The sequence below is a fragment of the Heterodontus francisci genome, chromosome 3 (assembly GCF_036365525.1).
Source record: "Heterodontus francisci isolate sHetFra1 chromosome 3, sHetFra1.hap1, whole genome shotgun sequence".
NCBI classification, from domain to species: domain Eukaryota; kingdom Metazoa; phylum Chordata; class Chondrichthyes; order Heterodontiformes; family Heterodontidae; genus Heterodontus; species Heterodontus francisci.
The window spans coordinates 149,279,539-149,296,726 of NC_090373.1; the positions used below are offsets into that span (position 1 = coordinate 149,279,539).

Consider the following 17,188-nt stretch of genomic DNA (forward strand, 5'->3'; position numbering starts at 1 on the left):
CTGCTCATCTATTACCCAATATCAAGAAGGCAGTCTGAGAGCACAGAGATAGGGGTGGAATCAAAAGATGTGGTGCACTTGTAGAGCTGACATAATCCTTAGAGAAGTCATTGCTGGCTGTGTTGGGCAGATAGGAACGGAATCATGCAAGGGCAATCCTACTGAGGTCAGCTATGCAGGACGATGACATTTCATAGAGGAGAAGTCCTGACAAAGCCCCAGTGGTGCAGAAGACACCAGTGGTGATTTGGCCAGGGTGATCGCAATGCAGTGAGAAAGGTGGATGATATTCTATCAGGAAGTTGTGGAAAAGGTGAATATGCAGCTGAGAAGTGATAATATGCTGAATAACTTTGGAAAAGAAGGAGAGGTTAAAATGAGTGGGGAACAGGCAGTATTGAGGAGACAGCTTTATGGTAGATGAAGTTAAGTTATACCGATTATTAAGGAGCCGAGGGACTCAAGCTGTGAAACAGGACACTGGGAGAAATGACAGGGATGGCAGTGGATGGCCATGAAGGCATTTTTTTTTATTCGTTTCATGGGATGTGGGCATCACTGGCCAGGCCAGCATTTATTGCCCAAGAGAAGGTGTTAGTGAGCTGCCTTCTTGAACCGCTACAGTCCATGTGAGGTAGGTACACCCACAGTGCTATTAGGAAGGGAGTTCCAGGATTTTGACCCAGCGACAGTGAAGGAACGGTGATATAGTTCCAAGTCAGGATGGTGTGGGGCTTGGGGGGGATCGTACAGGTGGTGGTGTTCCCACGCATCTGCTGCCCTTGTCCTTAGAGGTGGTAGAGGTTGGGGGTTTGGAAGGTGCTGCTTGAGTAGCCTTGCTGTGTTGCTGCAGTGCATCTCGTAGATGGTACACACTGCTGTTACTGTGCGTCGGTCGTGGAGGGAATGAATATTTGTGGGGTGCCAATCAAGCGGGCTGCTTTGTCCTGGATGGTGTCTCACTTCTTGACTGTTCCTGGAGCTGTACCCATCCAGGCAAGTGCAGAGTATTCCATCACATTCCTGACTTGTGCCTTGTAGATGGTGGACAGGCTGTGGGGAGTCAGGAGGTGAGTTACTCGCCTCAGGATTCCTAACCTCTGACCTACTCTTGTAGCCATGGTATTTATATTGCAATTCCAGTTCAGTTTCTGGTCAATAGTAATCCCAGGATGTTGATAGTAGGGGATTCAGCGATCATAATGTCATTGAATGTCAAGGGGAGATGGTTAGAGTCTCTCTTGTTGGAGATGGTCATTGCCTGGCATTTGTGTGGTGCGAATGTTACTTGTCACTCATCAGCCCAAGCCTGGATGTTGTCCAGGTCCTGCTGCAATTCGACACGGACTGCTTCAGTATCTGAGGAGTTGAAATGGTGCGAAACATTGTGCAATCATCAGAGAACATCCCCACTTCTGACCTTATGATTGAAGGAAGGTCATTGATGAAGCAGCTGAAGATAGTTGGACCTCGGACACTACCCTGAGGAACTCCTGCAGTGATGTCCTGGAGCTGAGATGATTGACCTCCAACTACCACAACCATCTTCCTTTGCGCTAGGTACGATTCGAACCAGCGGAGAGTTTTCCCCCTAATTCCCATTGACTCCAATTTTGCTAGGGCTCCTTGATGCCATACAAAGAACAAAGAACAGTCCAGCACAGGAACAGGCCATTCGGCCCTCCAAGCCTGCACTGATCTTGATGCCTGCCGAAACTAACACCTTCTGCACTTCCGGGGCCCATATCCCTCTATTCCCTTCCTATTCATATATTTGTCAAGATGTCTCTTAAACGTCACTATCGTATCTGCTTCAACCACCTCCCCTGGCAGCAAGTTCCAGGCACTCACCACCCCCTGTGTAAAAAACTTGCCTCGCACATCCCCTCTAAACTTTGCCCCTCGCACCTTAAACCTATGTCCCCGAGTAACTGACTCTTCCACCCTGGGAAAAAGCTTCTGACTATCCACTCTGTTCATGCCGCTCATAACTTTGTAAACCTCTATCATGTCGCCCCTCCACCTCTGTCGTTCCAGTGAAAACAATCTGAGTTTTTCCAACCTCTCCTCATAGCTAATGCCCTCCAGACCAGGCAACATCCTGGTAAACCTCTTCTGTATCTTCTCCAAAGCCTCCATATCCTTCTGGTAGTGTGGCGACCAGAATTGCACGCAAAATTCCAAGTGTGGCCTAACTAAGGTTCTGTACAGCTGCAACATGACTTGCCAATTTTTATACTCTATGCCGCGACCAATGAAGGCAAGCATGCCGTATGCCTTCTTGACTATCTTATCCACCTGCGTTGCCACTTTCAGTGACCTGTGGACCTGTATGCCCAGATCTCTCTGCGTGTCAATACTCCTAAGGGTTCTGCCATTTACTGTATACTTCCCACCTGCATTAGACCTTCCAAAATGCATTACCTCACAGTTGTCCGGATTAAACTCCATCTGCCATTTCTCCGCCCAAGTCTCCAACTGATCTATATCCTGCTGTATCCTCTGACAATCCTCATCATTATCCGCAACTCCACCAACCTTTGTGTCGTCCGCAAACTTACTAATCAGACCAGCTACATTTTCTTTAAATCATTTATATATACTACAAACAGCAAAGGTCCCAGCACTGATCCCTGCGGAACACCACTAGTCACATCCCTCCATTCAGAAAAACACCCATCCACTGTTACCCTCTGTCTTCTGTGACTGAGCCAGTTCTGTATCCATCTTGCCAGCTCACCTCTGATCCCGTGTGACTTCACCTTTTGCACCAGTCTGCCTTGCGGGACCTTGTCAAAGGCTTTACTGAAGTCTATATAGACAACATCCACCGCCCTTCCCTCATCAATCATCTTCGTCACTTCCTCGAAAAACTCAATCAAATTAGTAAGACACGACCTCCCCTTCACAAAACCATGCTGTCTCTCGCTAATAAGTTTGTTTGTTTCCAAATGGGAGTAAATCCTGTCCCAAAGAATCCTATCCAATAATTTCCCTACCACTGACGTAAGGCTCACCGGCCTATAATTTCCTGGATTATCCTTACCACCCTTCTTAAACAAAGGAACAACATTGGCTATTCTCCAGTCCTCTGGGACCTCACCTGTAGCCAATGAGGATGCAAAGATTTCTGTCAAGGCCCCAGCAATTTCTTCCCTTGCCTCCCTCAGTATTCTAGGGCAGATCCCATCAGGCCCTGGGGACTTATCTACCTTAATGCTTTGCAAGACACCCAACACCTCCTCCTTTTTGATAATGAGATGACTGAGACTATCTGCACTCCCTTCCCTAGGCTCATCATCCACCAAGTCCTTCTCCTTGCTGAATACTGATGCAAAGTACTCATTTAGCACCTCACCCATTTCCTCTGGCTCCACGCATAGATTCCCATCTCTGTCCTTGAGTAGGCCAACCCTTTCCCTGGTTACCCTCTTGCTCTTTATATATGTATAAAAATCCTTGGGATTTTTCTTAATCCTGTTTGCCAATGACCTTTCATGACCCCTTTTAGCCCTCCTAACTCCTTGCTTAAGTTCCTTCCTACTGTCTTGATATTCCTCAAGTGCTTCATCTGTTTCCAGCCTTCTAGCCCTTACAAATGCTTCCTTTTTCTTTTTGACTAGGCTCACAATATCCCGCGTTATCCAAGCTTCCCGAAACTTGCCAAACTTGTCTTTCTTCCTCACAGAACATGCTGGTCCTGGATTCTAATCAGCTGACGTTTGAAAGACTCCCACATGTCAGATGTTGATTTACCCTCAAACAGCCGCCCCCAATCTAAATTCTTCAGTTCCTGCCTAATATTGTTATAATTAGCCTTCTCCCAATTTAGCACCTTCACCCGAGGACTACTCTTATCCTTATCCACAAGTACCTTAAAACTTATGGAATTATGGTCACTGCTCCCAAAATGCTCCCCCACTGAAACTTCGACCACCTGGCCGGGCTCATTCCCCAATACCAGGTCCAGAATGGCCCCATCCCTAGTTGGACTATCTATATACTGTTTCAAGAAGCCCTCCTGGATGCTCCTCACAAATTCTGCCCCATCCAAGCCCCTAGCACTAAGTGAGTCCCAGTCAATATTGGGGAAGTTAGAATCACCCACCACCACAACCCTGTTACCTTTACATGTTTCCAAAATCTGTCTACATATCTGCTCCTCTACCTCCCGCTGGCTGTTGGGAGGCCTGTAGTAAACCCCCAACATCGTGACTGCACCCTTCCTATTCCTGAGCTCCACCCATATTGCCTCGCTGCATGACCTCTCTGAGGTGTCCTCCCGCAGTACAGCTGTGATATTCTCCTTAACCAGTAATGCAACTCCCCCACCCCTTTTACATCCCCCTCTATCCCGCCTGAAGCTTCTAAAGCCTGGAACATTTAGCTGCCAATCCTGCCCTTCCCTCAACCAAGTCTCTGTAATAGCAACAACATCGTATTTCCAAGTACTAATTAAGTTCATCTGCCTTACCTGTTATACTTCTCGCATTGAAACAAATGCACTTCAGACCACCAGTCCCGCTGTGCTCAGCAACATCTCCCTGCCTGCTCTTCCTCTTAGTCCTCCTGGCCTTATTTACTATGTCCTCCTTATTTACTTCACTAGCTGTCCTACTGCTCTGGTTCCCACCCCCCTGCCACACTAGTTTAAACACTCCCGAGTGACGCTAACAAACCTTGCAGCCAGGATATTAGTGCCCTTCCAGTTTAGATGCAACCCGTCCTTCTTGTACAGGTCCCATCTGTCCCTGAAGAGAGCCCAATGGTCCAGATATCTGAAACCCTCCCTTCTACACCAGCTGCTCAGCCACGTGTTTAGCTGCACTATCTTCCTATTTCTAGCCTCACTGGCACGTTGCACAGGGAGTAATCCAGAGATTACAACCCTAGAGGTCCAGTCAAGTGCTGCCTTAATGTCAAGGGCAGTCACTCTCACCTCACCTCTTGAGCTCAGCTCTTTTATCCATGTTTGAATCAAGGCTGTAATAAGGTCAGGAGCTGAGTGGCCCTGGCGGAACCCAAACTGAGCGTCACTGAGCAGGTTATTGCTCAGCAAGTGCCACTTGACAGCAATGTCAATGACATCTTCCATCAGTTTACTGATGATCAAAAGTAGACTGATGGGGCGGTAATTGGCCAGGTTGGACTTGTCCTGCTTTTTGTGTACCTGGGCAATTTTCCACATTGCAGGGTAGGTGCCAGTGTTGTAGCTGTACTGAAACAGCTTGGCTAGGGGCACGGCAAGTTCTGGAGGACAGGTCTTCATTACTATTGCCGGAATACTGTCAGGGCCCAAAGCCTATGCAGTATCCAGTGCCTTCAGTCATTTCTTGATATCATGCGGAGTGAATCGAATTGGCTGAAGACTGGCATCTGTGATGCTGGGGATTTCAGCAGGAGGCCAAGATGGATCAACCACTCGGCACTTCTGGCTGAAGATTGTTGCAAATGGTTCAGCCTTATCTACAAAGGAGAGTTCCTGCACAAGGAAGTATCAGATTCGATGCTATCTTGAGGAAAATATTGTAATCTAGGTTGGCAGCACCTTGCTGAAGCTACCTGATTCAAAGCACATTACCCATCCCACCTTGCTGCACTGCTTTTCCTTAGTCTCTTCCATTCCAGACTTTAGCAGCATTTTATTATTTGGGTTTAAAAACATCTAGTAGAGATCTTTCTGGAATTAGTATAATACAAGAGATAAAATGTACGGGCTCTGTCTTAGTGCGCAGGAAACTATCTAGCTGCCAGGGAAATATGAAAAAATGCAAAGTACAAACCCTCAAAATTATAGCCTAGCAATTTACATTGCCATTCCTCTGTTTGCCATTTTAAAGCAGGCATTAACTAATTTATTTTATATTTCATAATAACTAAATTGGAACACACTTATTTCAAAGGCATGCAGAAAACAAAACTTTGTGCAGATTTTATGATCTGCAAACATAATTCTTGGCTTATATCCAGCAATACTGATCTTTTATCAGAAGTCAAAAAGATACAAACTTTTGCACTGCTCACTCCATCACATATCTAATACCAATATAGTGTAGCATTTCTAGCTCCCTGAAACTTTTATTGCAATGTATAACTTGAGGTAAATTCCTACATTTTGCTGTACAGCTTTCAACATTGTGGAATTTACATTATCATATGCACATTTCCTGTTACAATTTCCACGGAGGACCTTGTAGTTGCCTAGGACAACGAGCAGTGAAGAGCCCAGAAATGATTGTTGGCAATATTAAAACTGATATCAATCAGTTAGAATACCGTGCCCAAAATTGGACACCTTAAATTTAGGAAGGATTTCAAGACTATGGAACGTGTACACAAAAGATTCACAAGAATGACACATGGGATGAGAGATTTTAGTTATGGAAACAGACAAGAGAGAAAATAAGAGCAAAGAAGTTTAATACAAAAATTTATAGATATTAAAAATTTCAATGGGTTTTGAGATGGTTAAAAAAAAATCAGGAAAAATGATTTTCATTGATCAGTGAGTCAGAAACTAAAGGGAATAAATTTAAGATCAGCAAAAGAATAAAGGGAGAAGCTAGGATTTTTAATGCACAGGCTACCAGAAACAGCAGTGGATGCATAATCCATGACAGCTTTTAAAAGTTAAGGCGATTATTATCTGTACAAGAATTTTTTTAAAAAGACATGTGAAAGAGCAGAATAACAGGCAAAATTGGAAAGCTCTTCCAGAGAGCAGACACGTGCGTTATGGGTCAAACGGTCTCCTGCTGCAGTGTAAAATTCTATAATTCAATGATTAGTATAACAATTCTTGTGCCAGCTGTTTGAACTGAGCAATTAAAATATACAGATTAATACCTCAGTTAACATGCCAGTCGAAAGAATACCAAACCTGTTCTGTTCATTTGTTCATCTACTAGTATCACTAACAATCATTTTTCACCTAAGATCTTTTAAGTCTTAAGGATGTAAAATACTAAAACTACAGGCATAGGTACAGCAGGTCACTTAAGCCACCAAACAGCCAAGTCTTAGTACCAAATGAGTCACAAAGAAAACAAGTGTAACACCTACCTTGGGGAAATATCCTTTGATTGTTTCTGAAACCCATCTGGAACACTTGCACCTGTGAAAAACATTTAAGGTTAAAATAATATATGGCCTATATAAAGAGAATAGCCTTTAAAATAACATCTTATGGGCCGTTTCTGCTCTAGATTCCAAGAGATTGTGATGTCTGTCAATTCCTAAACAGAGTAGATTTCCATACGTTCCTCTGACCCCATTTTCCATAGAACCATAGAAAAATTACAGCACAGAAGGAGGCCATTCAGCCCATCCTGTCTGCACAGGCCGAAAAAACTAGCCACTCAATCTAATCTCATCTTCCAGCACCTGGTCCATCGCCTTGCAGGTTACAGCAGTTCAGGTACATGTCCAGATATCTTTTAAATGAGTTGAGGGTTTCTACCTCCACCACCGATCCAGTGAATTCAAGACACCCACGACCCGCTGGATGAAAAAGTTTTTCTTCATGTCCCCTCTAATCCTTCTACCAATCACCTTATATCTGTGCCCCCGGTAACTGACTTCTCCACCGGGGAAACAGGTCCTTCCTGTCTCCTCTATCTAGGCCCCTCATAATTTTGTACACCTCAATTAAGTCACCCCTCAGCCTCCTAAGGAAAACAACCCTAGCCAATCCAATCTTTCCTCATAGCTGCAACTTTCAAGCCCTGGCAACATTCTTGTAAATCTCCTCTGTACTCTCTCCACAGCAATTATGTCCTTCCTGTAATGTGGTGACCCGAACTGTACGCAATACTCCAGCTATGGCCCAACCAGCGTTTTATACAGATCCAGCATTACATCTCTGCTTTTGTATTCTATACCTCGGCCAATAAAGGAAAGCATTCCATATGCCTTCTTCACCACTCTATCTACCTGTCCTGCCACCTTCAGGGACCTCTGGATATGCACTCCAAGGTCTCTCACTTCTTCTACCCCTCTCAATATCCTCCCATTTATTGTGTATTCCCTTGCTTTGTTTTCCCTCCCCAAATGCATTACCTCACACTTCTCTGGTTTCAATTCCATTTGCCACTTTTCCGCTCATTCAACCAAACTATTGATATCATTCTGGTGTCTGCAGCTATCCTCTTCACTATCAACTACACGGCCCATTTTTGTGTCATCAGCAAACTTCCCATTCGTGCCTCCCACATTTAAGTCCAAATGTTTAATATATACCACAAACAGCAAAGGTCGCTGTGGAACGCCACTGGAAACTGCTTTCCAAATAGCAAAAACATCCGCCAACATCCTTTATAGCACAGATCATTTCATGAGTAGATGATTGGTTGCTGGGTGTGCTTCTGCAAAGGATCAAACTGATACACCTCGAAGAGGTAATTCTACCCTTACCAACACCATCTCACACAAAAGGTAGGGAGGTTCATTTGCAGTTCTGCAAATTAGCCAGGTGCCTTAGGTGAGTTAGCGAAAGCCGGAGAAACCCTCATCAAGAACACTAAAACTAAGATCTACTCGTGCCTGCACTGGTACCACAGTTAGCGACCCATGGGATAACCTTGTTTTGGGCAGAGCTGTGATGGTAGGAAATGTTTGATCTCAATTTAACAAAGTTAACTATACACCAAGATAACTTTTCAAGGACAAAGGTCACAACACAAAAGGAGTCCTTGAGGAAGTCTCTAAATGGCCAGTTTTTGACAGGATATTTACTTTCTCTCCTTTGTATACTGGTGCCAAGTTGGCTCAATAGTTACAGCCAAATAGCACAATCATTGTCATTGGGCCTAAAGATAAAGTTACTGTAGGTTTCATCTCAATTTGGAAGATTTTTTCTTAATTTATTCACAGGACCTGAGCGTCATTGGCAAAATCAGCATTTTTTTCTCATCCCCAATTGCCCTTCAGGGGGTAGTGGTGAGTTGCCTAATTGAACCTCTGCAGTCCATGTGGTGAAAGTTGCAGCAGTTTTGATCCAACTGAGCGGCTTTATGGCCAGTTAGGAGTCAAACATATTGCTGTGGGTCTGGGTGGGGGGCCGGGCGGGGCTGATGGGGAGGGTTGTCGGGGGGAAAGATGGGGTGGGAAAAGAGATGGTAGTCGGGCTGTAAGGTCGGTAGAGATGGTGGTCGGGGGAGGGTGGGAAGAGATGGAGGTCGGGGGAGGGAAGAGATGATGGTCAGGGGGAGGGAAGAGATGATTGTCGGGGGAGGGAGGGAAGAGATGGAGGTCAGGGGGAGAATGGGAAGAGAGGGTGGTCAGGGGAGGGAAGAGATGGTTGTCGGGGGAGGGTGGGAAGAGATGGTGGTCGGGGGAGGGTGGGAAGAGATGGAGGTCAGGGGGAGAGTGGGAAGAGATGGTCATCGGGGGAGCGTGGGAAGAGATGGTCGTTGGGGGAGGGTGGGAAGAGATGGTGGTCGGGGGGAGAGTGGGAAGAGATGGAGGTCGGGGGAGGGTGGGAAGAGATGGAGGTCAGGGGGAGAGTGGGAAGAGATGGAGGTCGGGGGGAGAGTGGGAAGAGATGGAGGTCAGGGGAGGGAAGAGGTGGAGATCAGGGGGAGGGTGGGAAGAGATGGTCATCCGGGGAGGGTGGGAAGAGATGGAGGTCAGGGGGAGAGTGGGAAGAGATGGTGGTCAGGGGGAGGGAAGAGATGGTTGTCGGGGGAGGGTGGGAAGAGATGGTGGTCAGAGGGAGAGTGGGAAGAGATGGAGGTCAGGGGGAGAGTGGGAAGAGATGGAGGTCGGGGGGAGAGTGGGAAGAGATGGAGGTCGGGGGGAGAGTGGGAAGAGATGGTCATCGGGGGAGCGTGGGAAGAGATGGTCGTTGGGGGAGAGTGGGAAGAGATGGAGGTCGGGGGAGGGTGGGAAGAGATGGAGGTCAGGGGGAGAGTGGGAAGAGATGGTCATCCGGGGAGGGTGGGAAGAGATGGTGGTCAGGGGGAGGGTGGGAAGAGATGGGGGTCGGGATAGGGTGGGAAGAGATTGTGGTCGGGGGAGTGTGGGAAGAGATGGTGGTCGGGGGGAGGGTGGGAAGAGACGGTGGTCGGGGGGAGGGTGGGAAGAGACGGTGGTCGGGGGGAGGGAAGAGACAGTGGTCGGGGGGAGTGAAGAGATGGTGGTTGGGGGGAGGGTGGGAAGAGACAGTGGTCGGGGGAAGGGTGGGAAGAGACGGTGGTCGGGGGGAGGGTGGGAAGAGACGGTGGTCGGGGGCAGGGTTGGGAAGAGATGGTGGTCGGGGGGAGGGAAGAGACAGTGGTCGGGGGGAGTGAAGAGATGGTGGTTGGGGGGAGGGTGGGAAGAGATGGTGGTCGGGGGCAGGGTTGGGAAGAGATGGTGGTCGGGGGGAGGGTGGGAAGAGACGGTGGTCGGGGGGAGGGTGGGAAGAGACGGTGGTCGGGGGGAGGGTGGGAAGAGATGGTGGTCGGGGGCAGGGTTGGGAAGAGATGGTGGTCGGGGGGAGGGTGGGAAGAGACGGTGGTCGGGGGCAGGGTTGGGAAGAGATGGTGGTCGGGGGGAGGGAAGAGACGGTGGTCGGGGGGAGGGTGGGAAGAGACGGTGGTCGGGGGGAGGGTGGGAAGAGATGGTGGTCGGGGGCAGGGTTGGGAAGAGATGGTGGTCGGGGGGAGGGTGGGAAGAGATGGTGGTCGGGGGGAGGGTGGGAAGAGATGGTGGTCGGGGGGAGGGAAGAGATGGTGGTCGGGGGGAGGGAAGAGATGGTGTTCGGGGGAGGGAAGAGACGGTGGTCGGGGGGAGGGTGGGAAGAGACGGTGGTCGGGGGGAGGGAAGAGATGGTGTTCGGGGGAGGGAAGAGACGGTGGTCGGGGGGAGGGTGGGAAGAGACGGTGGTCGGGGGGAGGGAAGAGATGGTGGTCGGGGGGAGGGAAGAGATGGTGGTCGGGGGGAGGGAAGAGATGGCGGTCGGGGGGAGGGAAGAGACGGTGGTCGGGGGGAGGGAAGAGACGGTGGTCGGTGGGGGTGAAAGAGATGGTGTTCGGGGGGAGGGTGGGATGAGATGGTGGTCGGTGGGGGGGAGGAAGAGATGGTGGTAGGGGGGAGGGAAGAGATGGTGGTCGGGGGGAGGGAAGAGACAGTGGTCGGGGGGAGAGAAGAAATGGTGGTCGGGGGGAGGGAAGAGATGGTGGTCGGGGGGAGGGAAGAGATGGTGGTCGGGGGGAGAGAAGAAATGGTGGTTGGGGGGAGGGTGGGAAGAGGGTGGTTGGGGGGAGGGAAGAGACAGTGGTCGGGGGGAGGGAGGGAAGAGACAGTGGTCGGGGGAAGGGAAGAGATGGTGGTCGGGGGGAGGGTGTGAAGAGATGGTGGTCGAGGGGGAGGGAAGAGATGGTGGTCGGGGGGAGGGTGTGAAGAGATGGTGGTCGAGGGGGAGGGAAGAGATGGTGGTCGGGGGGAGGGAAGAGATGGTGGTCGGGGGGAGGGTGTGAAGAGATGGTGGTCGAGGGGAGGGAAGAGATGGTGGTCGGGGGGAGGGAAGAGATGGTGGTCGGGGGGAGGGTGTGAAGAGATGGTGGTCGAGGGGAGGGAAGAGATGGTGGTCGGGGGGAGGGTGTGAAGAGATGGTGGTCGAGGGGAGGGAAGAGATGGTGGTCGGGGGGAGGGAAGAGATGGTGGTCGGGGGGAGGGAAGAGATGGTGGTCGGGGGAAGGGAAGAGATGGTGGTCGAGGGGAGGGAAGAGATGGCGGTCGGGGGGAGGGAAGAGATGGTGGTCGGGGGGAGGGAAGAGATGGTGGTCGGGGGGAGGGAAGAGATGGTGGTCGAGGGGAGGGAAGAGATGGTGGTCGAGGGGAGGGAAGAGATGGCGGTCGGGGGGAGGGAAGAGATGGTGGTCGGGGGAAGGGAAGAGATGGTGGTCGAGGGGAGGGAAGAGATGGCGGTCGGGGGGAGGGAAGAGATGGCGGTCGGGGGAAGGGAAGAGATGGTGGTCGGGGGAAGGGAAGAGATGGTGGTCGGGGGGAGGGAAGAGATGGTGGTCGGGGGGAGGGTGGGAAGAGATGGTGGTCGGGGGGAGGGTGGGAAGAGATGGTGGTCGGGGGGAGGGAAGAGGTGGTGGTCGGGGGGGTGGGAAAAAATGGTGGTCGGGGGTGGGAAGAGATGGTGGTCGGGGGGGGGGAGGGAGATGGTGGTCGTGGAGGATGAGAAGGCTTTTATCTGCCAGGTTTCTTGAGACCTGGCAACCCCTGCTGGCATGTGTTAAAAGTAGAAACTCTGTTAAAATGAAGTCACGCTGCTACTTTAGAAGGTTTCAGCGCCCCACAATTCTTCTGCAAGCTGATTGGTCACCCGCCCCTCATCTTGCGTCCATTAAGACTGGAACAGGATAGGTTCAAGGCAGGTTGGATCCATGTTTCAGATTTTTAAAAACTCTTAACCTCCCACTTGAACCAATCTCATCCATTTATTGGGGTAAAAAATTCCCCCAACATTTCAGGTCAAAGGCCTTTCATCAGAACTGGGGCACTCAATTTTTCTCTTCACAGATTCTGAGTTGTTCCAGCATTTTCTTTTTTTATTTCAGATTTCCATCATCTGCAGTATTTTACTTTGGTCCTACTATACCATACAACGGGGAAAATAAGCACCACGGTCTTGCCCAGCTGTGCAAGGCCTATAACCAGGTGAAAATCATTAATTATATAAAGTCGGAATTTCTCAGTTGTCCTTCACTCATGGGTTGATTGGAATATCATATTTCCATATGCCATCTGTATACAAACACAGAGAAAGAACTGACGATCTCAGGATGTCCCAGTCCCAAAAGCTGTTGCAGCCAGGCGAAAACACTGGGAGAATTTCCCTGCTTTTTTTTCTTCGCACACATGCACAAACACACACATTCTACAAACTCCTTATATATTTCACCTGAATGTAGCTTTTGAAATTTGAGCACTTTTTTTCAAACAATTTTGAAAAACTATTAAGTAGAATTTGAGAGTGAGAAAGAATGTATTCTGGGAAACTGCACTTAACACACTCAGACTGTCAAATCAGGCAACATCATCAAGTTCAAATTCAGACTTTAAGCACAAAAACAATGAATTGATGATTATTGTGTCTGCATCTGTTTTTTGGATTACGTACCATTTCGTGATGTCTGTTTTGACACTTTTAAACCTGACTGATTCTCAGAAACTGTGAAAAAAAGGGAAGATAAAATCAATCATAGCTTCACAAGCAATGGAATGACAGAGAAAATTCACATAGTATGTTACTGCTGTAAGATATCAATTACTAATTCTGAAAGCAGTTTCTGTAAAGTACAATATAAAAACAGCATTGTGATATTAATATTCAGCATGTCAATGTATTAAAGAAGGAATTTTCCAGATTTATATGTTTTCTCTTGAATTGGCCTAAGGTTTTTATCTTTCTCCATTTTTGCTGCTCCCAGGAGAGTACATGGCTGCTGGTGGGTGGGAGTATTAGTGATTGTGTTGCCTGGTTGCAACTTGGCTGAGTGATGGACCCGCTGGCCTTGTTCTATCTTTTTTTTTTGATCACAGTTTTTTCCCTACCAGGTGCTGTATCTGTTGTATAATGTAGCACACAAAGCTGCTGCAATATGAAATAAAGTAGTATATAATGAAGGGCCAATTGTAAAAGTTAAAGTCAGAAAACTGTTTGCTTTTAAGGCTTTTATTAGCTTTTATGGTTACCCTGATCACATACTCACTAATGGGCCTAAGTCCGCACTTGCAGACTTGAAAAGTGCCCAATCTTCCTCAAATTATCCTGGAAGGTTAAGGTATCTCAAAAATCCAAGCAACAGGTGAAGCTAGCCATTTCAAACCGCTACGATGCAGGAGCAACACAAATGGTATTTTCCACGAACAGGATGTTGCCGTCAAGTCAAAAAGACATTCTGCCTACCACATGAATGAGTAATGTGGTATATGAATTCCTGTGCCAGTGCAATGCCAGGTATATAGGCTGTATGTCCCAATGACTGGTGGATTGTTCGGCTGTTCGCTATAGGCTGAGTATCTTTTTGTTTCTTCAAGAATTAGCAAGTATTTGGAAAATGTATTTTTTTGTCTTTTTCTTGTAACAGACCTCTGCTGAGAGAATTTCTAATTTTTTTCAGTTTGTGTGTGGGGAATTTTAAAAGGGAACTTGCATATTTCAGTCTGTGTGTTAATGCTTTGCTTTGTTACTGGATAAGTCTTGCTTTATAATAAACTGATAATTTTGTTGTTGATTAAAGAAACCTGGTTGGTGTAGTTTATTCTGGGATAAAGAACAGAGCTTATGATTGATTGCATCAGTAACTAGGTAAACATTTAAATATATGTTGTGACCTGTGGAGACGTGGAACTAGAAAAGACAGTGCACTCCTCCCACCTCAGTCGTAACAATATGTAGGGGACCTGTCCTCTGCAGGCAAAAGCACCATGTCTAGACTTTGCGCCTTTTTTTGAATTAAACAAAAGCGTGGGGACACCTTTTTCTCATGCAGTATAAACTGCTGTTCCCTTTGAAATTCAGCATTCTTGCATCTGTCCTGATGAGCGCAAGATGAAAAGCCTCAACAGCATGTCTCTTTTTTTCAGCAATACTCAAGTTCTGTACTGCCAAGCAACTATTTAACACACTTCTTAAAACTTATCCCTTTGACCGAGCTTATGGTCACTTGTTAAAATATCTCCTTGTGTGGCTCAGTGTCAAATTTTGTTTGGTAACTCTCATGTGAAGCACCTAAGACTGCTTTACCAAGTTAAAGGCAAGTTGTTGTTATTGGCTGTGAACCAATCACAATGCCACAACATGATATAACAATCACCAAATTAAGCAGTCAACTAGATTGTATGGATAGATACAATGGCCAGGACTTTATCCAGGCAATGGGTGTCTCAACTACCGGCAAAAGCGTCAGCGACAGCCCTGCCTCGCCACCTCTGGGGAAGGCCCTCCGGATCATGTGCCGATTAGGCAGTTAAGCGGACAGTGGTGGGCCTTCCCTAGGGTCAAGGACCCCGGCAGCAGATGACCCGCCTCCTGTGAGCTGTCGGCCAATCAACCAGAACTGGACTCACCCGAGGCCCTGGACCCAGGCCATAGGTAAATCAGGGCGGAGGGGTCTTGTGGGATGGGAGGTGCGGAGGAGGGAGCTGTAGGGGGGTCGGCAGCATGGGCAGGGGGATGGCACTCAGCGGCCCTCCCCTTCCCGATGCTGGGTCCCTCGATCAGGCACTAAGGGCCTTTTAATGATGGAACCCCGGCCAGAGCCGGCAAGCAGCCCTCAGGGGTTGGCTTGGCGTGCTCCCCATGCAGCGACAGGCCTGCCCTCTGTTGGGCTAATTCCGGTGGTGGTGGGATGAGGCTCTTAAATGGGCCTTAATTTCCCACTTAAGGGCCCCAATTGGCAGTGGGGTGGGAAGGCTGGTCACAGCTCTTCCCGCGCAGGACTTAATTTGGGTGGAGACGGAAGGGGTTCCCTTCGCCACCATCCCACCCGATTATATGCTCTCCCCGCCTCCAAACCCGACGCGGGGGAGAGCATAAAATTCCCTCCAACGAGTCCAAGTTCACCAGCACAGGCTTAATAGGCCAAAAGATCTGTTTCCATGCTATAATACTCTCGAACTGTAAACCCACTGCTTTACAGAAAACTCCCTCAATTTATATAACAAAAATATACCCACTAGAACTGATTCCATAACATAACTTGGTTTCCTTGCTGCTGATTGTGCTGTTTATACTGAAGCACAGATCATGATTATATATATCTAGATACTCAGATGGCCTGAATGAGACTTCAAAGCTGCTGCACGCACACAGTCAACACAAAATTACGCTCCCTACCTTTTCAATCTCTTTTTCCCCAATGTCAGAAGATCTACATAGATCAGCTATGGAAAGAGGTTGCTGCTAGACTGAAAATTACAATGCTTCCAGTAATGACAATTCATTGTTACCACAGATGACGTCCAGCACTCAGGAAAGCCACCCAACTAGGGTTTCAGTGCCTTCAATGTCTTTGGTGTAAAGACTTTACAGGGTTGTCTAGCATGGCATTCTTGTATCAAAGACTACAATGCATTAGAAAAATTAACACTTGTAACTGCATAGGAATTAGAGTCATGTAGTTATACAGCACAGAAACAGGCCTTTCGGCCCATCGTGTCTGTGCCGACCATCAAGCACCTATCTATTCTAATCCCATTTTCCCGCACTTGGCCCATAGCCTTGTATGCTATGGCGTTTCAAGTGCTCGTCTAAATATTTCTTAAATGTCGTGAGGGTTGCCACCCTCTGGGTGAACATTTTCTTCCTCAAATCCCCTCTAAACCTCCTGCCCCATACCTTAAATTTATGCCCCCTGGTTATTGACACCTCCGCTAAGGGAAAAAGTTTCTTCCTATCTACTCTATCTATGCCCCTCATAATTTTGTATGCTTCAATCAGGTCCCCCTCAGTCTTCTCTGCTCTAAGGAAAGCAACCCCTTGCTTACCCAGTCTCTCTTCATAGCTGAAATGCTCCAGCCCAGGCAACATCCTGGTGAATCTCCTCTGCACCCTCTCCAGTGCAATCACATCCTTCCGATAGTGTGGCGACCAGAACTGTACACATTACTCCAGCTGTGGCTTAGCTAGCATTTTATACAGCTCCATCATAACCTCCCTGCTCTTATATTCTATGCCTCGGCTAATAAAGGCAAGTATCCCATAAGCCATCCTAACCACCTTATCTACCTGTGCTGCTGCATTCACTGATCTATGGACAAGTACACCAAGGTCCCTCTGACCCTCTGTAGTTCCTAGGGTCCTGCCATCCATTGTATATTCCCTTGCCTTGTTAGTTCTCCCAAAATGTATCACCTCACACTTCTCAGGATTAAATTCCATTTGCCACTGCTCTGCCCATCTTATCAGCCCATCTCTATCGGCCTGTAATCTAAGGCTTTCCTCCTCACTGTTTACACCACCACCAATTTTCGTTTCATCTGCAAACTTACTGATCATACCTCCTATATTCATGACTAAATCATTAATGTACACTACAAATAGCAAGGGTCCCAGCACCGATCCCTGCGGTACACCACTGGTCACAGGCTTCCGATCGCAAAAACAACCCTCGACCATCACCCTCTGCCTCCTGCCACTAAGCCAATTTTGGATCCAATTTGTCAAATTGCCCTGGATCCCATGGACCCT

General features: G+C 48.0%; 1 protein-coding gene across 1 annotated transcript in view; it reads right to left on the bottom strand.

Annotated features, from left to right (window-relative positions):
- Positions 1–17,188, bottom strand: part of cyb5r4 (cytochrome b5 reductase 4) — a 143,217-nt gene that overhangs the window by 73,106 nt on the left and 52,923 nt on the right. Inside the window, exons 5-6 of the mRNA XM_068026874.1 lie at positions 13,115–13,165; positions 7,063–7,114 (exon numbers count right to left, since the gene is read on the bottom strand). Of these exons, the coding sequence (XP_067882975.1) occupies positions 7,063–7,114; positions 13,115–13,165 (103 nt within the window). The remainder of the gene's footprint in view (positions 1–7,062; positions 7,115–13,114; positions 13,166–17,188) is intronic.